The following is a 22,945-nucleotide window of genomic DNA, read 5'->3' on the forward strand; positions in this document are numbered from 1 at the left end:
GCGCTGCTGTGTCAGTTGGATGCTGGATGCTCAGCACTAAGAATAGGCTGTGCTGCAAGGGCTCACTGCACTTAAAAAAAAAAAAAAAGTGCAAAATTGGACTTAAATCTGTGTCCAGGAGATAAACCCTAAGGCCAGCATAAGGACTTTGACTAATTAGGGCTATCTGGGCTCTCCTGTGTGACCCTTGTAGCCCTGTGTTGTGGGATCACCAGGTTCAACAGAAATATTTGCAAATTAAAGGTTATCATCAGCCCTGATCTCCTGTCCCCCAGTCAGGCTCACTTCACACAGAAGGACGACATTCCTTTAGCCCACATGCCGTTTGTCTTTTGCCAAATCATGTGCCATTTCCTTTAAATAAAAAGGATTTTCAATCACTGCTATTCATGCAAAAGTGTGCTGAGCAGGGAGAGGGTCAGTGCAAATGCATTTCATAGGCAGTACCATGGGAACCCGAAGGAAACGGGATTTCTCACAACTAGAACAGGCTGCAACTTGCCACAATTTTCACAGATTTTTTTCCAGGAAGTTTTCCACTTGGCCTGTAAATCTTTCTGGCCAGATAAAGTGCAGTCAACGCATAAATGAGTTGACAAGTCATCTCTGCACATACTAAGTTGCTTTTATTAATCCAGAACTGCATGCTACAGATACTGTACAGCATGAACATTTATTCATTACAAAAAATGGCTTCCAAACCATTAAAAATGAAAATCGGAATAAGAGCATAAAACGGAACAGTAACATCACAACTGTTAGGAAACATTCAAAGTATTCACAAAAAATGTTATAGTTAGCATCTTAATAAACCAGAGAAAAATCTGAGACAGTTTTACAATCGCTTCATGTCAACTACAATGGCACTGAATGAACAGATGAACAATTTTTCAGCTTTATACAGCGTTTTTTGCAACATCAACATGCCTAGTTTTTTTTTTGTTTTAAGTTTGCTACCTACCTGTATGTAGTAAGTGTACATAAAAGTGGCAGTCTGATTTTCCTTTTATGAATAATCTAATATACAGAATTTGGCCCTTAAGGGTTTATACCTCTTCATTTTAAATGCTTTCCGGACAATCTGCTACCAAACACGTCTGTTATAGGTGACATTAAAACTACATACATATCTACCTATGTAACATCACAGCAAAACATGATGAACAAAAAAATTACAGCATTAAAAAAAATAATAAAGTTGTCGGGAGAAAGTTAAAAGTCACTGAGAATTTTGGCACATAAAAATTTTGCACACAGCCTACAGTCCTAATGTCACAGGGGATTCAGCTGCAGTTCTGAACGGGAGACATTTGGACCTTGCTATTTTTCCAAACAGCGTTGCTAAAAATTCCCTTGCTAAATTTTCAAGTCTTTTTGTGTGTAATGGCTTTTAAAGCAATTTTATTTTTTACACTATTGATCCTTGAAAAAATGCATCTGCAAATGTCCATTTGGTGGCAACTGTATTTCATATAGCACAAAAAAAAAAAAATCACGAAAAGAAATCAAAAACAAAATCCCGGAAAAAATATATATATACACATTTATATATAAACTTAAAAACCTTGTACAAATGAGTTGTTATATATAAGATGCTTACACTAAGGGAAAAAAAAAAAACCTTTTATACAATGTTTCAAGGAAAAAGAAGAAAGAAAAAAACATTTTAAAAGGGACAACATACAGATACAACAAGCAATTTCTAAAGCAATAAATACTACTGGTCCAATAGCGTTGTGATACTTTTAATTGTTGAGTAGCGTCCCCTCCCCCAAAAAGAACAACACCATGGAACAAGGTATATTAACACATTTTTTAACCCTTTGTTTCTGTACATTTAAACAATAACAAGTAACATCACAATAAAGGTTGTTTCACACAAGGAAGAAAAAACAAAAAGAAGTAGTAGCGGCACTGCATTCGTTGTGCCCTTAAAGGTTTAAAAACCAGATGTAAAATGATTGGTTCGCAAGCTCGTATTTAATACAAATAATAAAGAACCAATGCCTCCGGCAAGGGCTGCTTCAAAATTGCTTCTTTTTTTTTTTAATTTTTAAAATCAGTCTTTAAAACTAAGCTATTGGAACTACATAACAATTATGTATATATATATATTTTTTAAACGCTACAAAGACTTTAAACAGCTGTTGATAAAAATTTTGGCAGAATCATGAGGCTTCTCTCATCTACATATTTAAAAAGGAGAAATTGAAATAAGAATGGGTCAAATATTGACCAATGAACTCGATAAAACATCAACTAATGTAGCCACATGGCACGAATTAAAAACAAACCCAAGAAACGACGACAAACAGCGGACGACAACGAGGAGGAGAAGGAAAAAAAAAATAAAGAAAAGGAAAAAAAACCAAAACCCCAAACACCAACAGAATTCAAACCCCCCGAAGAAAACCGAAAGGGCTAACGAGGCTAAAGCTATTCTAAGGACTTGGTTACGAGGGAGAGCGGCTGGGGCTGTGTCCCTGCCAGCGAGCTGTGGGAATGCAAGGAGGACGTCGAGGGCTGTGCTAGGGATGCGGCGGCGGCCGGCGGGAGGGCGGCCGGCGGGTGGTCCAGGGCCCCGTTGGGGCAGCTGGCGGCAGGCAGGGCGCCGGGCTTGCTCGCAGCGTTCTCGGCGAGGACGAGCGAGGATGGCGGTGGCATCATCACCAGGTGTGCCAGCGGGTCGGGCTTCAATGAGAGCGAGAGGGGTTGTGTTTGTTCAGTCTGTGGTTTCGAGTCTCTGGAGGGGGAGGCGAGCATGGCAGGGGAGGACGGAGGAGAGTCTAGTAAGCTTCCATCTGAAGAGGGTGGGCTGACGCAGCTGCCTTCACCTTGTATGTAGCGAACGCACTTTTTTTTTCTCCTAGAAACAGGGAGAGAGTTATCTGTGAATAGAGGGCAGAGATGCTGATGGAGACAGTTATCTAAAGCAAAGAGCCATCCATTTGCTACTCTGGGCTCTGCATGGGTGGCACCCTGGCCCCACGTGCCATCCTGGGGGTCTGGCGGGGTGTTCTCGGCACCAAGCCCACTTGGAAACCTCCCCTTGGCTAAAAGATTTGGAATGGATTCACCAATTGTGTCTTCATCCCCCCCCCTTCCTTTTCAGGCTGCCTCGTTTCCTTATTTTAATAATCAGAAAATCAGATAAGTGGGTTTTGCAGCCCACTATGCTAATCTGCAAACTTTCCTCCACGGAAAAAAAAAAGAATAAAGAAATTTAATCCTTCTAAAATAAAAACTCTGGATAGTTGATGGTATCTCAAGATGTCCCATAATGCTGTCCAACTCAACAGGGCTACACCTGTGTCACCTGTCGTCTCTTACGATGCCCTGCCCTTGGGAGGCAAGAACAGCTGCAAACTACCGCTCACTGCTTTCTCCTCTGTTAAGAACCACACCAAATCCAGAAATGTCAAGAGTCAGAAAGGAGGGATATATATAATAGAGAGAACGAGAGAGAGGGGAAATAAAAACAAAACGAACAAACAAAGCAAACGGAAGAAAAAACAGGAAAAGAACAGGATAAACAGAGCATGATCCAAAATAACAAGAATAACTGGTTGTATGGCCTGCAGGTTGTGGCTTTAAATCGACTCAGTTTTACTTTTTGTTTTAGGGGAAAGTGGTAGATTTGGGAAGCTGCTCATCTGTATTTTGGGGAATTTTCCTCTGAGAGGCCATCCATGTAACTCCAGAGTGGGATCCAATTTCAGCAGGTGAAAAGCATGATGACAGGTACAAAGGTGAAGAGCAACATGGAGCTTAGTTCACACCAGGGAATACGAGAGTCTCGCAAGAGCCGCTCACCTTCTAATAAATAAGTGACCCGACAGAGATCTTTTCTCCTCCCTCTGTCCACTTAACAATGCCAAGGAGCAATGAAAACAGATGACAGTTTCACACCATCTCTCTTGCCAAGTATATGCAAGACAATTCTAGCAGTAGGACAGAAATAATGAGGCGAACAACCACAGCATCTGGCAGAATGATGTTCAGTGGCCACCTTGACCCTAAGAATGTTGGCTCTCCAGCCCTCCTACTCACAAGCACACTTTCCATGGGAAGTGCTGAAGCACTGTAATACAGCTCAAGGCATTTGACAAAGTCTGCCTAGAGCAGCTCTGCCACAAAAACTCTGGAAGCTCAGCTAAGCTGCACAAAGCCACCAACGTGAAGGAGTAGGTTGCTCTGCCCCTCCTGTGGATACGTTGCCCCAGCTCAGAAACTCCATCAGAGGAAGTGCCTGAGTGTGGCACAGCAGCTGAGGGTCACTGGGTAACATTCCCCACTTGCACAGGTGTCCCAAATCCACTGCTGGTCGCCAGTGTTTTCCCCCAGGTATGGTAACAATGCTTGGGTTAAACCAAGCTCTGCTGTCTAGGCAATGGGGCTAGATGCTTCTTGACCACAAGGGAGATCAAACCAGCTTGATCCTGGAAGTAAAAAATATCATGTCCCACAGCCAGGAAGGGAAGAACAACCCTGGCAACCCATCTTTTACCATCTTCAGTGAGGGACCAGTGCTGTGATATCCCTTCCTCCAGAGACTCATGTTCTGCTCCACATTCCACATGGCAAGGTAAGGGGTTAGGGCTATTAGAGTTTTAACCACGTTAGCCTGCAGATCAATACATGCTAAAAAACTAAAGACAACCATGCAACTTAAATGTTAAAAAGAAAGAAAGAAAGATAGAAGACAGCAAGTGAAGGCTGTAAACCATGCTTTATTAGAGCAACGTTAAAAGACAGAAAAAATTAATTTGGTGGGCTCAAAACAGAACCTGTTAATTCTTCTACAATCAACAAACACCACGGGTAGTCTTTGGCTCTTGACTAAAGACAGTTCTGCTGCTCTTTCTCCCCTCTCCTCTCTCACCACTTTCTAGCTTCAGCTGTGCAGAGCTACCTGGGGGACAGTTCATGTCTGGACTTTCTGTACAGCTCCAGTGGCAAAGCAGAACAGTTGAAGCTTCACAAAGCTCACCAATATTACTTGTGTGGAAAGGTGCATTCTTACAATCTGGATCTCCATCATCAAATTAAAATTACTTGCAAGCAGAGACTCAAGCTCTGCCTGCCTCATTGATGGGGGTCCAGAAGTCATTTAACTGAACCTACAAGGCAGTTAATTATTTAACTGGAGGCAGTTTGAATCTAGTATGTCAGCATTTCAATTTTTTTTTAATATTATTTAAGTTCTGTGGCCTGAAAGAAAGAGCCTCCATGGCAAAGCAGCCTTAAACCAGGTCTACCTGACTTTTCGACTCTGCAAAGTTAACAACCTTTTTAAAACTAAACTCATTGCTCTGCTACTTGAAGTAATTTTCCTTTGACTAGTATTAAGGGAGCAGATTGCTTCCTCTGCTTCTGTTGTATATTAAACTCTTTAACAGTGTGGCCGCTGAAAAGTCATTTACTTCAACTATGATGGCTCAAGGGGGGAGACATTTCTCCAGACTGTGTCAATCCCACCATGTGCTACCTGTGGTCATGTACATGCACGTGTACATGTGGGACATGTACATGTGGGACAAAAGGCACAGACAGCAAAACCCCATGCGAGACTAATTTTAACAGAAGTGAACAACACCAGGCAACTATGGTGAAGGGGAATAAGTAAAAATCTAAGGAACTACTTGTGCCTCAGTTTTGCTCTCCTAAAAGCTGTAATAAAAATACTACCCATCCCCCCTCAGAATCACTAGTAAGGATTATTCACCTGCGTGTCGCTCTGAAGACATCAGCTGCTCCATCAGTCTGGTAAATACCAACAGACCTGACCCCACTTGTGCTGCCCTTAAAACTAGCCCTGGGACAGTACCAGGAAACCTGTAATGCTGCAATTGCCATGAGTGAAAGCCACAGAGGATGACAAGAGTTTCTTCAGCTGTTGTGAGCAAAGATGTCTCAGTTTTTAAAACAGTAGCAAACTGGACATCTTTAGCACCTAAGATGCACTACAAAAATGCTACCATGCTAGCAAATGCAATGTTATGATGGTTAGGACCAGAACTAGGAGAGAAATACCTATAACTAACACCTAGTGATAAAATGCCTCCATGCATTAAAAAAAAAAAGAAAAAAAAAAAACAACCCCAAACTAAAAAAGAAAAGCAGTTAACTCTGTATCAGTAAGTCTAAAGCTATCGGTTATACCACTGAAGTTGTCCCTGATGCGCTGCAAAGACTTCTGACCAAAATTTGGCGTAAGTTAAGAGAGGGTTTATGCTTCCCATGTAACCCAAGTACCGTATAGACCAAATAAAAAGTCCCCTTGCTGATAAAATGTAGTTTTAAAAGTATATTGTTTACTTAAGCAGCCAGGGAAAGATAAAACAACACAAACATGATGTGCCCCCAGTTCTGGTACTTGGCACACTGAGTCTGACATGCTTCAAATACTCTGTCTCTAGACTACACAAATATCAGCTGATAGTGTGCAGCGAGCTAACCACAGAATAGAGCCTAACTAAACACAGCATGGGACTCTTTGGCTAGAATGAGACTCGAGCCTCCTGACACACTGAAGTAGCTATCCAGCTCTTCTGGACTGAACCCTACTTCCTTTAAGCTTTAAGAAACTGCTGCTTTCCAAGCCTGTTTAACATACGTACTGGTACTGATATCTAAGAGCCCAACTAGCACGTCTCAAATGGGACTATATGCAACCTGTTGAAGTCATTTCTGGTGCCTGATCTGGTATATATTGACACACACTGCCACCCTCGATCTGTGTTTTCCTCGACACTAAGCACAAACAAGACTGCGTGCATACACAAAATACGATGGACGTCTGATCTACATTCTAAATGAGATGGAGCACATGGGACTGGCATGAGTAAGAGGGGAAAATGTGGGAGAGGAATCACTACACAAAGAGAGCGGTTTGGGTTGAAATACCTACCATCATAATATTCCAAATTCAAAGACTGCTTGTATCAGAATAAAGAAACAACAAATTTAACCAAATGCGATCATATAAGGAAAAAGGAATGAGAAAAGAACTACTCGGTATCCCTCCACCAAGAAAGAAGTACGTACTGAGTTACATATGGAATTAAACTCCAGTAGAACATGGGCTGCCAAAATTTGGGCTCTCTGATATCTTTCATCTCCTTTTAATGCTGGAAACACTGTTACTGAAGTTGCAATTAGTTTTGTTTAGCGCACAGATGTTTACAGCTCACTCATAGGGATAAAATTTTGGAAAAAACTTATTTTTGGAATCAGAAAAAAAAGACATCAGATCGTTTTAAAAAATGGTATATACATAAACCTTACTGAGGTATGGAAGCCTACAGGTGGCTATTTGATTCTGCAGATGATACCAAAAAAATGAATACATTATAAGCTGTAAACACTGGCTTTTACATCTCTGATCATGAGAAAAACACTAGTGCTGCAGATCCCAGAACCTTTTTAAAAAGCCTTTGGAGGCAGCATAGACACAAATGAAAGACAAAATATAAACTATCCAGCTAAACACTATTTTTGCTGGCAATCTGGAAAAAATAACCAAAAAAAAGGCAAAAAAAAAAAATTGCCAGCTCTAAGGACTTTGAGTTTTCTTGTTCCCAGTTCTACCACCAGGGAGAGGTTATTGGTAAAGAAAGAGAGAAAATGGCATTAAATTAGCAAGAAATTCAAAAGATCAAAGATTATTAGCAATTGATGCTGTGGGAAAGAGAAAGGTGGGGAGTGGGGAAAAAAGATTAAAAAAATAAAATCACACAAATGCACTAAGAGGACAGATTGCTTTTATTTCCCCAAAGGCCTAATGGGTAGTATTATACCTGCATGGTTTGCACCATAAACTCTGTCGGTCAAGCCCGAACAATGCCCGACACTTCTTTGGAGTATTTGCATCTGTTAGCATAAGGTAAACACAAAAAATACAACACAATGGTGGATAGAGCTCATTTGGTCTGCGTCATCTTAGCTACAGCTACGTTTAGCTTTCAGTCACCTCCGTTTTATTTGGTAATCTCCCCTCGTACCAAGGGCAGGAAAGAAAACAGGACTTTCACAATGAGCCAGAGGAAAACCAAAAAAACCTCCGACCCAGCCACGCGCCTGTTCTGGTGTTGGTACCGCACTCAAGGGCTTTGGGAGTGACTTTCCTTGGGTGGAGGCTGGGACAGCAGAAGTGTGGCTGAGCCACAGATCAGATGGGCTTATGGTTGATGCTGTTTTACAGTGGGTTTTTGGCTAGCAGCAGCAAAGAGAAAGGCGAAAAAAAAACAACCAACAAAGAAAAAAAAAAAGCAAAATCCTTTCAGAGAGACGATAACTGATGGCAGTGTCCCACTCCCTTGTGTCTTCCAGATCACAACACAGAGCTACAAAGCAACAAGGCAGGAGAAAAAAAAGGGGAAAGTACCAAATAAACCAGCTGCAAATCAGCCATAGCGAGTCTGGGAAAACTATACACACCTGCAGGGGCCGCACCAGTTATTCTGTTGATCAAGGCCAAAGCGCGCTCGGCATTTCTTAGGAGCGCTCAGGTCTGAATGAGTTCAAGAAAAGCGAGCAGAAAAGGGAGAGGAAAAAAAAGAAAAGGGGAGAGGGGGGAGAGAGAGAGAGGAAGAGAGAAAAGGAGAGAAAAAAAGAGAAAGATAAAAATAAGGAAAAATAAAAATAAAAAAGGGAATAAAAATCAATGTCCTCGTTATTAATTGCAAATATTGACTTTTGATTTAAAAGTTAAAAAGAAAGTGATAATCACATTTTATTCAACTCTTGAGATTAGCTGTTGCAATTAAAGCTGCAGTATCCCTTTATAAAGGACTGTTTCTTTCCCTTTTAAGAGAGCAGGTAGAGGAATGTCATTGTGGCTGGTCTAGCAGGATGTTTCAGGCAATATTTATTTGGGCTGGGTTTTTTTATTCTCTTTTTTTTTTTTTTATTTTAAGAGGGGGGGAAAAAGGAAGAAAAGAAGCTGAGTATGGAAGTTAGATCCTGAACATGCTTTTTCTTCAACTCAGATACAAAATAAGAAAAAAAAAAGAAAGAAAAAAAAGAAAATCATATCTCCTGGGATAATGCAGCTTTTGGAATAACATTCAATTTATTTGTTTTTATTAATTTGTATTTAAAAGAATGGATAAGGATAAGCAGATTGCGAAATGAGTATGTTAGTATCAGCCAGAAAATAAAACGTAAAGCATGGCAAGGTGCTGAGTTAGTACAGGCAGTGAATTGCAATGAATAGGCGGCTTGAGCAGAAAGGAAAAAAAAATCCAAAACTAAAATAATAATAAAAAAATGCGTATGCATGCTAATGTGAGAAGACTTAGTGGGAGCCATGAAAAATGCCATTAGATTAAGGAGGTTCATTACTGACTTGCTTCCATTCTTTATCAGTCTCTTTAAAGAAATACTGCATATTCAATTTGCACAGTTAGTACAACTCTTGCGTTATTTTTACTGTATTACTGTTTTAATAGCAATTGTTACAAAAACAAAAAAAAAAAAACAAAATTAAAAAATACTATCAAACATAATAGATATAAAGATATATAGATAATAAATACTATCAAAACGTGTGGATGGTATTTTTTCTTAATGTCATAAGTGTTTAATGTTAAAATCTATAATGGCAGGAAAAAAAATTAAAAAGCAGTTTATAAACTATTTTAAATGACTCAAAATGACGTTAGCACCTGTAATCGGAGGAAGTGAAAGGCAAGGATTTAGGAAACATTCGCTGTGTTCTGAAAAAAAAGAACAAATTATACAAAGGCTTCAAAAAAACTAAGTTAGGGCTTCTTCGAAATTGACTATGAGATTGCCTATGCAGTATTTCTAATTTCCTATATATATAGAATGGCAAACCTCCTTAATTTAAAATGGGTGCGATTTACCACTGTAAGGCATGCATCAGAACACACAGGTACAGCCCAAATTAATACCAAACACACACATACACACACACACACACACACACACACACACATATGCGCAAAATAAGCGGACAACTTTAACAACGATGGCATAGGCATTACAACTACGGCTCTGCAGTTAAAGGCTTGGCAACTACTAAGTACAAATTCAGCTAATGTCACACGAGGCTCTCACATGCAATGGCTTGGGTTACTAGTTTTAGAAGGGCAGTAATGCGTAAATAATTGGAGTGCATTTTAAAAAAAAAAGCTGTCTAGTATAGGGACCGGCTCCCCTGAGGCCAGGAGACCTGTACCCACCTCCCCCGTGCCTAGAAGGGTCACACCAGGATTGCCACACTTCCACTAAGCAAGAGATTTAGACTTATTTTTACTTACCATTGGTCTCTCCTGGCTGCTTATCCCTTTTCCTCTTCTTCTTCTTTCCCTGCAGGAAACACACAAAGGAGAATGATTTTTAAAAAAGCCAAAACAAGTGTCCTTGAAAGTCAGCACTGAGCAGTGAGGCTGTGGCTGGTGTGGGAGGCTCCCCAGGGAGCACACTGAAGTCCAGCACTAGCTCACCCCTGGTGCAGGGAAGTTTGGGGGACCCCAAGGAGATGCTGCCGGGATTGGCTCTGCCTGCCTTCCCTGTGACTTTTAGGACAGCCTCACTGCAGCTCCCCCCAATGTTAACACCCACCAAAGCCATGAGCAGCTGGGGAGGGGGGGAAATGACTTGCAAGATGCTACTTTTGAGCTGAGATCATCACGAAGACAAAAACATTTGACGTGTGTGTACACTCCTGCATCCTGAAGTTTCAGAAATTGTTTGTGGTCATGTTTTGGTGAGGAAGGGAGGGAAAGAAGAGGGAGATTGAAGCAGGGAGAGTGCATGAGTGAGGTCAGACTGAGCCCCTGGAGTTCCTCAGCACCAAAACCCAACCATTAGAGCAGACAAGGAAGCCACAGCAATGAGCAAATCCTAACCTGCAGTTTTGTAAGTGCACTGACAACCTAGAAAGCAATGCCAGGACAAGAAAAAAAATCCAGACATAGCCAAGAGCCTTCCCACATTTTGCTCTATCACAATGAAAATAACCAGTAATATTTTGCTAAACTGTGTCCCTTTCCCACTGTACCACAAGACGATGCAATTTGCTACGGTTTTTGACTGGGAGGAGAAAATCCTTTTCTCAATTTCCCTCCAACAGTGTGAGAGAGGACAACTAGGAGTCCAACTTCTGTGGAAACCCAGTGATTGCTTTCCAATAGAAAAATTAGAAAGTAATAAGCATAGCTCAAAAGAGAAAAGCTATTTTTTCCAGGAAAACTCTTCTAACACTGATGTACAGAGTTTGCAGAGCAGTACCACAAGGCCAGTGGAGGCAACAGAGTAATTTCATTTCCACAACTCCCCAGATGCTAAAAGCAACGACTTTTGGACCATCAGTGTCAACTCTGAACAGTACAAGAGATCCTGACTTTTGAAGACACGGCAGTAAGAAGAATCAGTGAGAAGACCCCAGAGCAGCAGTCCCTTGTGGTCAAGAGACAACAAACGTGTCTTGGAAGAAGGAATCTCACAGCACTTTTGAAGGGGTAGATGTATTGTAGGAAAGCCAAGAGGTTCTCCCACATGATGGGCACCCTTCTCAGAAGGTCAAGATTGGCTTCAGTGTGTCACATGCACTATAACATTTGGGACATTCATTATGATAGGCTTCCTAGAAGGTATTAGTAACAAATTCCCCCAATGTGAAAGTAGGATATTGATTTGTTGTTGCCCTGTTTTTCCTGCCCAAAGCTGCCCTTGTGGCATGGGGCTTCTGTACTCATTCCTCCTTTCTTTCTCAGGGCTGTAAACTTCCATCCTGTTGCCCAGGCTGCTCCAGGTTTATGAGATCCTTCTGGAGATGTAAAAAGCTGTGTGCACCATCCATTTTTAAAGGCATTTTGAACAACATGCACATAATCCTGTAGCCTGGATGCTGCTGACAAATCATCTCCCACACGTCTGAGGTAATTTTTTTGGGATATGGAAAGTTGTCAATTGCTACAGCAACCATCAGTCTAACAAGACAGGCAGACAAGACAGACAAGTATTGCTCCTAAAGCTCCTTGAGAACAGAACGGGAAAATATAGTATCTTGAAATCCACATATCACATAAAGATACAAGAGGCTCAGACTCTGTTCCATCTATATTGATCTAGATTGACAGTAACTCTGTGAAAGTCGGTGGATATTTTCCAGCTTTCAACAATGTAACCAAAACCAGACAACTGCCTCAGGATCATAAGCCTGAGTTTTATTTAATCTCAAGGAGGCCACTTTCATAATTAATAGACTGCATCTGTGATAAAATTGCTTAATTTTAGCAGTTCATTTGGGAATTCAAGGGCTACTTCAATTTAAGACCTTATAACTTCTTCACATGAGGGCCAGCCAGACCAGAGGTGAGGAGTCATCTGCCCTTCACAAACTCTTCAAGTCAGATATTAAAGTACTGCAATGCCTTGTGGGAACAATCTGTTAAAAACATCTGATTTACAGGAATGTCAGCCAGGGACCAGGAATTTCTGGTTCCTTTTCAACACAAGCTTTGAAAAGTGTTCCTAACAAAGAACTGACAGAGGTCCCACTAACTTCTTTTATACCTTTTTCAAAGGAAACAGGGAGAAGAATCACCAGGCTTGCTTGTTCAATTCCTCTGATACAAGAAGATATTTGACTATGCAGCTAAATTAATATATGGACTTTAAGAAAGAACTATGGCAGCACTTTTGCAAGTGCTCTGCAGAAGGCACCGTTTTGCCTTTGCCACAGATTGTCCTCCTAAGACTCAAGCAGATTGTGACATTTTCTGTCATTGTACTAGGATGCAAGTACATAAATATAGATATAAATACTTGCTAACCATTTTGGCAGCTCCCTCTACAGAACCAAACCAACATGGGCTTTGACAGGACTGCAGTACTTCTTTGGTACTAATTTTCTAGACAAGTGGTGGGTGAGGTGACTAGACCCTTACATACTTCTGAGTCCAACACTCAGCATGGCTTAATATCTTATATTAGATCTCAGGAAGGCAAATGTGCCTTGTGACAAGAACAAGCCAAGAAGGATTCCCCGAATCCTCTTCTTTTATTTAAGTGCAGGCTGAAAGCTGCATTTCCTGAATGTACTGCTCCCGTTTCTGAAGACCTGGGCTGCAGCTGCCCTCGTCCTTGAGCCCCAATGTGAGATGCCTAACAATTTAATCACTTCAAGCAGCCCAAAGTTACTCCCCTGCTTGATGAGTAAAGGGCTCAAACCCCTACAAACCATTGAGGGAGGAGGGTAACTAACTCGGAGAGCTGTGAATGGACCAGGAGAGGAGACATAAATAAATTCTGCAGATGATGCAAAAATACCATGCTCTCCTCAGGCAGGAAGGTTCCCCCTGAAGGTCACTTGGGGGTACAGCATCAAGCCGCTGGGAAAGCACCGGCTTTCTCATCCTGTCCTTTTTAGCTTGAGAAGAAAGGGTTTCTCAGTGCTCACACGGTGAGGACAAAAGTAAAAGGTCCTAAACACTGAGGCTTTGTACGTGCCCATCTGTCAGTGGCACAGTCACTGCACAGAATGAGCATCCCTGAAACCTCAGTCGAGCCTATACTCCCTTTGAACACCCAAGACGACGATACTGCACAGTGTTGAGGAACTTCCTCAAGCCTATAGTCTGACAGCCTCAGGCCAGACTATGCTGAGAAGCAGGGAGCAAGGCTGAGCCCAGCAGAAAGAAAAGATGATCAAGAAAACAAAGATTTGAAAAAATGTCCTTAATTACATATTGCTAAATAAGTGAGCATGTGTACTCTCCACCACTGAAATGGCAGAAGAGTGTAGAGAGTTGGTGCTCTCTGGGCTTTGCTGCAGACTCTGAACTGGCTTCTCCTCACCCATGCACGTAAAAGTGTAGATTCTCAGAGGCAAATATTGCCATATACAGCAAAATAGGACATTTATGGTAAAACAGGCAGTGATGAGGATGGGGATGGAAGAGAGAGACTTCAACAAAAGCAAAATGTGTAACATTATATGTAACTGACATCAATCTTAGAGCTCTTGGTCCCCAAACTCACAGGGAAGTCTGCCTAGAAGGCAGGGAACAGGGTTTATTCCAGAATTAGAGATCTTGGAAGTTTTAGGTGATTTTTATTTACCTTAAAAGAAAAAAAAAATCAAGATGCTGCTATAATCCTATTAAAAGGAGTTTAGAGCTCCCACCAATCCACAAATGTTTCAAGAATTTATGGGCTTAGGCTTGCAAACACTTATTACCATCTGCTCCGCTTACCCTTCATGGAAGGAGCTATATAATACTAGTAAGTGGTTAGAAAGCTGGCCTTGTGTTGTTTTAAGAGACAGAAAATTCTACCACTTTTAGCTACAAAACAAGCTTTCTGAAAGAAAGAGGGAGGAATCAATCTTAAAAACAATCCATGCATTGACCACAGATTCCAATACACTTTTTAAAAAAATGAGGAGGGGAGGGAAAAAGACGGTAACATGGGCATGAAAAAGCAAAAAATAATCAAAATATACTACAGGAGAGCATGGAATAATCAATTTAGTCCCACTTGAGAGTAAGACTTTCGAACAGGTTATGCTTTTGGTTTTGCCAGCCCTTCTCTGAAGCTAGGGTAAGTCACTCTTCCACTTTCCACTATACTCTCACACAGGTAAGTACAAGACACTTACTATTCATCTCTTTTGGTGGAGAGGAGCCATACTAGGGGAATTTGATTTTTTTTAATGAAATTTAAAATGACCAGCAAACCAAACAGCATTTCCAGATGTTGGTAAAAGTGAAATTAAGACTTTCTTCACAGAGCTCTACTGTCATGCCCTAATTCCAACCCTTTACTAGTTCCAGCCAGGAAGCCTTTTCCAAGTGGAGGGCTGGGAATTATCCCCAGTAGTTTTAGTACCGCAGAGGGAAGCGCCCGTTGTTGTTACCAGACTGGGATCCCAAGGCAGGCTTTCCAAGTAGTGCTTGTGTACAATGTGTGATCGTAGTTCAGCAGGTCACATACACATTTCTACAAGCTCTACTACTAAAAAAATTTCCACCTACATAGGAACCTACATAGTTATCCCGTGCAGACCAGCCCGGGTACAGCTGCATATGAAGCTGTCGCTCCTTTCTTGCTAGTTCATAGTATTTCGCTTGTTCTTCTCTGGATAACGCGTGCCACTGAGGTGAAGAAAAAAAAAAAAAAGACAAAATAAAAAGCACTAGTGGTTGGGGGTTTTTTTAAGCACGTTAAGAGCAAAGTATATTATATTTATATATAAATACAGTCAGAATTGATTTTCACAAAGAAGGGATAAAAACAGATGATCTGACATTCACATTTTATTTATAACTCCAGATTATAACTCCAGTTAACTCAACTGAGTCACAACTAATCATTTACATTCACTCAGCCCCTTTGTCTCCTGTTGAGAGAGGAGAATTAAGAAAACTAAACAAAAACAAACAGCAAGGGAGAGGGTCCAGAAGCTGAACCACTTGTCCTGAGCCAGAACACAGCTTTAGAGGTAGTCTCCCCTTCCCTTCTCCACTGGCATTCTCTCTCTTCTAGCTCTCACAGGTGCTGACACTGATACTGTACTCACAAGCTTTTTTATTTCCTATTTACATTTCTACCTATCTTAGGACAAAATAACAATCTAAGATTTTTTCATCTACAGGTCATGGAAATAACACTGAAATAAAACTGTTAATAATTAACTCCTCCTCTTCCCCATAAATGACCCCACCGGCAAGAACTATCTGCTAAAACTAGACATCAAACTAAGGGCTTTTGTTTAGTAATTAATTTCCCTAGTCATTATCAAAATAGCAGGAGAACACAGGGATTCAGAAGGTATGAATCCTACCGAGTTTCAGTCCATGCTTGTGCTTGTCCCTTGTTACCTACCCTTCGACCGAGGATTTGGTTGATGGCTGCGCTCTCTTTCAATGTGCATTCTGCTACAACTTTTGCTCTCATTTCCTTCATATACAACATAAATGCATTAAGAGGTTTCTTTATGTGTGGCTTCTTTTTCTCTTCTTCTTTTTTGGAGTCCTGATGTTTTCTGAAGGGTAAAGATACAACAGAGAACTCACAGTGAGAACCCTTGTGAATGTATTAAATTAATCCCCTCAGTCTCTCTAGCATTAATCCTCAGAAATCTCTAGGAAGAGGACCAGAAGGTTCCCTAGAGCCTTCGCCCTGGCTGCTATATGAAAATAGTTTTAAGAGCATTATAGGAAAACTCATCTCGTATTTATGCAATATCACCAAGTACCCTCTCAGTCCCTGCAAAAACCTTGGAAGGACATGGACATCCAGTAAAACGGGTTCAGAGGGAGGGCTTGTGAGCATGATGGTAGAGGAAATAATTACATCCCATCATCAGTGGGAACCAAAATGCTCTCTTTGTGCATCACCTGTGAAATGAAAGGCAATAAGCACCAGAAGCACCATGGGCAGAGGTAGATGAGGGCTCTCCTTGGTTCAAACCTTAACTTGATACCAGCTCTCTGCAGCTTTGAACAAGCCATTTATGCTCTAATTTATTGTCTCCTGTGGTGTATCTGATATCTCAAGGCTTCAAATCGGGCACTGAGTAACAGAGAAACCAGTCAAGAAACTTGAATCTTGATCAAGAAAATGCCACTTTCTTGTTAAAACAGGTGAAATTAATAACAACTTGACTTATGCCACAGAATGACTCTGAAAGACTGCTACCATCATTTTGACACACTCTGTCAACTAAACCATGTTCAAATCAATTATAACACAAGAGAAAAAGCAATTAAAAAATATTTTACACCAAAAACATTATCACAAACCTAATCCTTTTTATAAGCCCCACATGCATAGGTGATGCTTTAAGTATTCTAAAAAGAAGACAGAGAAGCAACAACTTACGAGCTGTGGAGTGAGCCGACGTCGCTCTGGGAAGATTCCTGTTTGACTGTTGGTGTGACTATGGCCGGATGAGGAATTCCAGTTGTATGTAAACTATGGTGTGGCGGGACCATGTGTGGAGGAAACCTAGAGGAGAGAAAGCTGTGTAAATCGTCAGAATAAAAATGAATGAATGGGGAGGGATGTGTACACACATTAAAAAAACCCCTGGCATATAACAAGCACATGACAGCTAGACAAAGCATATGAAAGCTGGCAGCATTAATTAGCAATAAATTAAACATAATGACTCTTCTAATGTCATTAAAGCCAATCTTCCCCTTCATTATCATTACTGACATGAGACATCATGATTTTTAACATCTTTAACAAAAGGCAAATTCAACTGAATGAACATGTATGAAGGCGGAATTTCAGCTACCTGCAGCAAAATCCACCAATCCATTTCTTTGCTAAGAAATTAGCTATGGTAACCAAGGAATCAATTTTTATAGTTTTGAATCATGTTGTGAATTTAGGATGACATCCTTTATTGTATATTGACAGCAAAATAAAATATTAATGCCAACACATTCTAGATGCATTTTTGATAATACTTATAGATGCCTCATTAGCTACATTTTGTTGATGGAGCAAAAGAAAATATTTATTTGTGTCTAATAAATCTCTGAGCCACATTTCTTTAACAGAAGGTGGGAAGATTGTGAAATTTAATCAAATTTGACCCATTAAAGTAATGTAGAACAGCTTAAATTCATGCAAAATAACAGTCTAGACTTTCCAAAGAGAATAAAATGTTGCCAACTTTATGGTTTATGGTCATATACATGGACAGGAAACTGGATTCAGAGGGATGTGCAATCCTTCTTCGTGAATCTAATTGCCTGGTCGGGATCACAGCACAAACATGGCACAATCATTCAGACTTTTTACATTTTAACCAAAATGAACAAACTTCTCAAAAGCAGGATTGACTTGTTATTTCTCAATAGTCTCAGAAAGTTTTTGCAGTGAATAAGGAAAGCACAATATGACTGACTGCCTTTCTCTCAGAAAACTCCCACTGAAGTCAATGGGTTTCCAGGGAATGGGATCTAGCCTAAAATAATATTTCAGAAATATCTTTCTTCCACACGCCAAAGCTAAAGTGATCTGGCAAATGACAAGGGTTTTTCTTACTGCAAATCCCTACTCTCATGTCAGATTTTGAACCATCTGGTCCAAGTAAAATAACCCAAGAATATGGAACGCTCAGTGGGATAAATAATTACTTCTTCTGTCATCAGTATACAATGATTTTTTTCTATCCAACATGATTTAAAATGGGGTGATACACCATGGATCAGTAGACTGTGCATAAGTATCAGAAATATAATGGGATTTCTTTTTTTTTCCCCTCTCTCAAAAATTCCAATACTGAGCTTAACAACCCCCCCTCCTGCAACTGCCTAGACATTCCCTACATTCACAAGATGACACAGAAGTACTTCCACAAATGAGAAGTACTGTCCACCACAAGCTCTGAGGATCTTTGTCTATCAGTTGGTAGTACTCAGGGTGATTAGACAGAAGTATTTTGTCTTTGAAGGCAGTGGTAGGAAGAGCAAGGACTGACAGGGAGAATGCGAAATTGTTCAAGTTGTAGAGAATTGCAGTTCCTCACAAACAAAGGCATGGAGAGAAGGAGGAGAGTGGGATGGCAAGGGAAGCAGAGAATGGGCAGCAAAATGGTCATTCCTACTTCTGCTAAAAACTCACAGACACAAATCTCCAAGTGGATTGTCCAAGTGCCTTCCCACCCTCTGACAAAAGTAGCTGGGAGAGAAGCATACATTTGAGGATATACTTTGATTCCTGGTAGGTCAGAACAGAAGACAATGTTGAGGCTGCAAAGGAAACTGACATTCTTGTCCCAATTCTGCCACAGGACTGCCTCACCATCAGCAAGACACAAACTGGGCCTTTGTATCATTCTTTTTTTCTATTCTCTCTATTTTCCTGTGTATGTATCTTGATTGGACATACTTAAAGTTTGTTCACACAGCGCCTGGGGCCTTCAGCCACAGTACAATGCAAACAGTAAAAACTGACAGTAAGAGATTTTTTTTTTTAATAACTTACAAACATGGCAAAAATAAAACTGATGGCAAAAAATAGACCTCCCTGAAAGCGGTGTAAGTATAGTAATAAAAAGTTGACACATGTCCTATTGAATGACTGTCTCTCCTAGGCAAGATCCAGTGTTCAACAGAGGACTATGCTACTGGGCCTAGCAAGGCCAGTGAAAAGGGGACAATGAAGGATGAAGATGGAGATGAAAAGCCTTCCTTCAGAGTGCAGGCAGTAAGATCTGTATTTGTCTGACATGAGGGCTCAGTAGGAAGTGGAGTGGGCACATACCAGCGAGGAAAAAGAGCTGAGTGCAGTGATAGCACAAGGGTATGAGAATGGAACTAAGATCAGACTCATCATTGGAGAAGGGCTTCCAAGTATCACAAAAGGCTGATTACAGATGGAGTTAATGGGGACAAAAGATGATACTTGTTAAGCTTCTGTAGAGGATCCTGTGATGTGGTCATGATAACTGGGTCACAGACTTGCTTCTGAAACAAGGAACTGGTCAAAAATGAAAACGCACTGCAAAATGAACTCTGCCTTCATGGTGGAGTGTTGCATGATCAGGATACTCAAAGGAGACACATTTAACAAAAGAGAGGGTTATTTTATTTGTTTGTTTTTGATGAAGATTTAGGTACTTCAACTCATGAAAAATAGAGAAGGGTGAAGAAAATCTGCAAAAAATGTGACCTCCCCACCTAATTATGGGAAAAATGTACTTCCAGTTACTGTTCAGGAGAAAGAGAGTATTTACACATTGGAGAGTGACTAGACAGGGAGAAAGGGCAGTGAAGGAAAAGAAACCTACAGGCACATGCTGTGTGAAAGCCTGAAGGATGGTGAAGCCTTCACTGACCTCAGCTGGGATACTTTACTCACTGAGCTCTAAACTCCAAGGACAGCCAGCAGACTTCCTTAACAGGCAGCTGCAGCCCAGTAGTTATTTTTGGGCTTGCAGTTTCCACAAGAAAGTGGTGTGTTCATTACCAAGGGTCATTCATTTTTTCATACTGAATCTCTCCAAGATACAAGGTTGCCTATTGGACTTACACATCTCTTCCTATGTTTGGGGCTGTAAAAACATGATCTAGAACCCACAGCTCCTCTCAAATCCTATGGGCTTCAATGGGCTGGTTGAGGTTTCAGCCTAAAGTCTGATTGCCTGTTTATTTCCAGGCAGACATCCACTCACATGGCAATACAAGTGGGGGAAGAGTGTTAATTTTTAAGTTCCTGGCTGCACTCCAACTTCAGTAATTACATTCAGCAAAAGTGAATTTCCCCCGAAATTTCAATTACAGAAGGTATTTTCCACTGCCACCACTTAACTGCTGTGTAGTGTTTGTCTGGTGTAATTCTGCTAAATTATTTCCTGATTTCCTCTCACAGCAGTTGTTTTTTCATAGTGAGTCCACTGTTTGCCCATCAGTCAGTTAACCCTGTCCCATTTTACATTAAAGGCATATTACAGAGGGGTAATGAAGGATCAAGAGGTGTTACAAGCATGCTGCATGCATACAAAGTGAGTGGGGCAATGCTACAAGCAACAACGAAGAGTTGCAAATGGTTAAAACAACCAGAAGACACTACCTTAATAGCCTAAACCATTTATGAAAAATCACTATTAGTCACCCATTAACCTTTTTATAAACTATTCATAAGCACACTCTAACTAACGAACTGTAATTACTAAGCTTAGGGAACATTCAGGGCTGGGAAGCATTATATGCTCCAAAGATCTATACCATAATGCAGGCAGAGATGAGAACTATTTTTAAAGAAAGGGTCTGGAAAACCGTGGATGGAGGGTGAGGCTGAGGTCTGCCCTGGCTTCAGTGTTTGGGCAGAGCCAGCACAGCAAAGCCAAGGCTTGTCCCAGGGCCCTGCAGGGTGGTTGCCCAGAGGCCATGAACAACATGTCTGCAGGCAAGTGTGGGCATCCCTGGGCATGCCAGCTCCATCTCCCAACTCCACTGGCCACTCAGGGCCAGGGCTGTCCCAGGGCTGAGCCCAGGCACTCCAGCTGATACGGCAGGCATGAGGAAACACGCCTCGAACCGTGTATCAGAGCACGGTCTGCCCAGAGGGTGTTCCCATCTATGGGAAACCAGGAGAGAAGTTTCTGGGCTGAAACAAAGGGTAAACATCTTAAATCTATTCATCACTCTGCATGTGTGCCTGAGCGTGTGTGTGTGAGGGCTTATGTCAGAGACAAAAAGAAAGGCTATGTGTTATGTGCACACCCCTCACCTTCGCCTAAGACGTTCACCATATTTTTTTCTCTAGACAAGTACTCCATGAATTGCAATAAACACCCTAAAAATTCTAAGCAGCTCATTATACACCACTGTCTCCTTTTATGGCTCCAAGCCAGAATATAATGATGAGTCTTAACTTGTTAAGGACAACTAATTTTTTGTTCCTGGCTGTCTCAGGGGCTTCTCTCTTACTCACTCTCACTTTACTTCACTGTTGACATGTTTCTGTTAACTGGATGTCATCTGCCTGCCTTGATTTTATGCACAAGCAGTGGGATGCATTTTTCTGTGCAACAATTCTGCTTTGAGTTGCATTAGATTTGTCATTATTCTCTCATTTTCCCCTTGCACTTGTAACATTTCATCTATTCCTGCCTTATTTTTTGAGCCACGGTGCACCCACATTATGGTTTATACATGATCTTGCTCCCTTTGAAGCCGGCAGATTTCAGAGCCAGCCCTCGTCAGGAGAAGTGCCTGCTACCAATTTAGCAGGCTGAGGGCCCCGAGCTCCAACAACTCAATCTAAAGGGGGTCACAGGGTGGCACAAGCGAGTGTCAGCAAGTGCTGTTTAATTGCCAATCTAGGCTTCTCCATGGTGTTTAAAGTATAATGACCCATCACTTAATTCTGAGAAGTCCTGGCCCTGCTGCTGAATGGAATGAATATCAAAGGATGTGCTAGAACAGGGCAAGGAGCCTACATTTCCTATAACTGCCATAAGTATAATAGACCTCTACTTCTGTCGTCCCATTACCACAATAATGTATTTAATTTGCTGTGTACTCTTTTTAACTAGATACCTTTCATAAAGTCTATCTTGGGAATATAGCCCCCCCTTCCACATCTCCCCCCTCCCTCAAATGACTAGCCTCTGTAATAATAATTAAACTAAATCAAGCTCTACTTTGCCTCACACCATGCCTGCAAGTATTTTTAGATATTTAAGAAGATTAAACAGAGGGAGGGAATCATTGTTTAAATTTGCAGCTCTCTCCCCAACCCAGTATTTTTTCTCCACAGGGCTGGGTCCACTAAATTTCTTTTTAAAGTTGATTTTCCAGTTGTCTATTTGCTGGACCAACATGGACAAATTTTATTTTTTTGCTTTTTGTTTACTTATCTAAAGCACACAACACACTGTTTCCCTACCCATTCACTCATGAGCTTAGGTACAGGTTTCCATTTCTCAATGAGCTGTGCTTTCCCCCCAGCCCTCACTAATCTTTTCCTCCTTAAATCATCTATACACCAACCTTCACATATTAAACTGCAGAGATGAAGAGGAAGGGACAGAGCACGGAAGAGATGTGGAACCTTGCTATGTAATGCATGCTAATTTAATTATGTGCCATCATCAAAATGGATTAGCTTTTTCAGCCCATCAAGAAAGTCTAAACTTCCACCGATTTAATTAACCAGACTGAAAATCAGATGAACAGAAAATAAAACTATCATTAGGAGCAATTAGTGATTACTTAAACATAGTGCTGCCAACCAGTTTGTAAATAAAACTAGCAGCCCCGGGAAAATTAGATGGAATTAATTGGAGGTAGGGAGGGGGAGAAATATATACTTCTAAAGCTTTAGAGGGTCAAGCAGGCCCTTTTATGTCGACTATCAGTGTTTGGAGCTTTGGTAGGGGAAAACACAGCGCAATAACCTTCCTCCCAACTCTGCTTGAAGAGCAGTCCTCTTCCCTCCCGAGACC

The 22,945-nt window shown here is 41.1% G+C and overlaps 1 protein-coding gene across 25 annotated transcripts in view; it reads right to left on the bottom strand.

Moving 5' to 3' along the window:
- Nucleotides 1–605: 605 nt before the first annotated feature.
- Nucleotides 606–22,945, bottom strand: part of TCF7L2 (transcription factor 7 like 2) — a 175,772-nt gene continuing 153,432 nt past the window's right edge. For 5 of the 25 annotated variants that reach the window (XM_039381140.1, XM_039381137.1, XM_039381136.1 and 2 more), the window contains 8 exons: nucleotides 18,616–18,672; nucleotides 16,858–16,983; nucleotides 15,859–16,018; nucleotides 15,021–15,128; nucleotides 10,287–10,335; nucleotides 9,669–9,719; nucleotides 8,440–8,512; nucleotides 606–2,866 (listed from right to left, as the gene is read on the bottom strand). In XM_039381140.1, the coding sequence (XP_039237074.1) occupies nucleotides 2,437–2,866; nucleotides 8,440–8,512; nucleotides 9,669–9,719; nucleotides 10,287–10,335; nucleotides 15,021–15,128; nucleotides 15,859–16,018; nucleotides 16,858–16,983; nucleotides 18,616–18,672 (1,054 nt within the window). In that variant the 3' untranslated portion in view covers nucleotides 606–2,436. Of the gene's footprint in view, nucleotides 2,867–6,909; nucleotides 6,939–6,975; nucleotides 7,873–8,439; nucleotides 8,513–9,668; nucleotides 9,720–10,286; nucleotides 10,336–15,020; nucleotides 15,129–15,858; nucleotides 16,019–16,857; nucleotides 16,999–18,615; nucleotides 18,673–22,945 lie in introns of those variants that run through there. The other 20 variants (XM_027750106.2, XM_039381141.1, XM_027750099.2 and 17 more) reach the window with 15 other exon arrangements.

The sequence above is a fragment of the Pipra filicauda genome, unplaced genomic scaffold, assembly GCF_003945595.2.
Source record: "Pipra filicauda isolate LSUMZ 115617 unplaced genomic scaffold, ASM394559v2 scaffold213_size2393758_pilon, whole genome shotgun sequence".
Classification (NCBI taxonomy): domain Eukaryota; kingdom Metazoa; phylum Chordata; class Aves; order Passeriformes; family Pipridae; genus Pipra; species Pipra filicauda.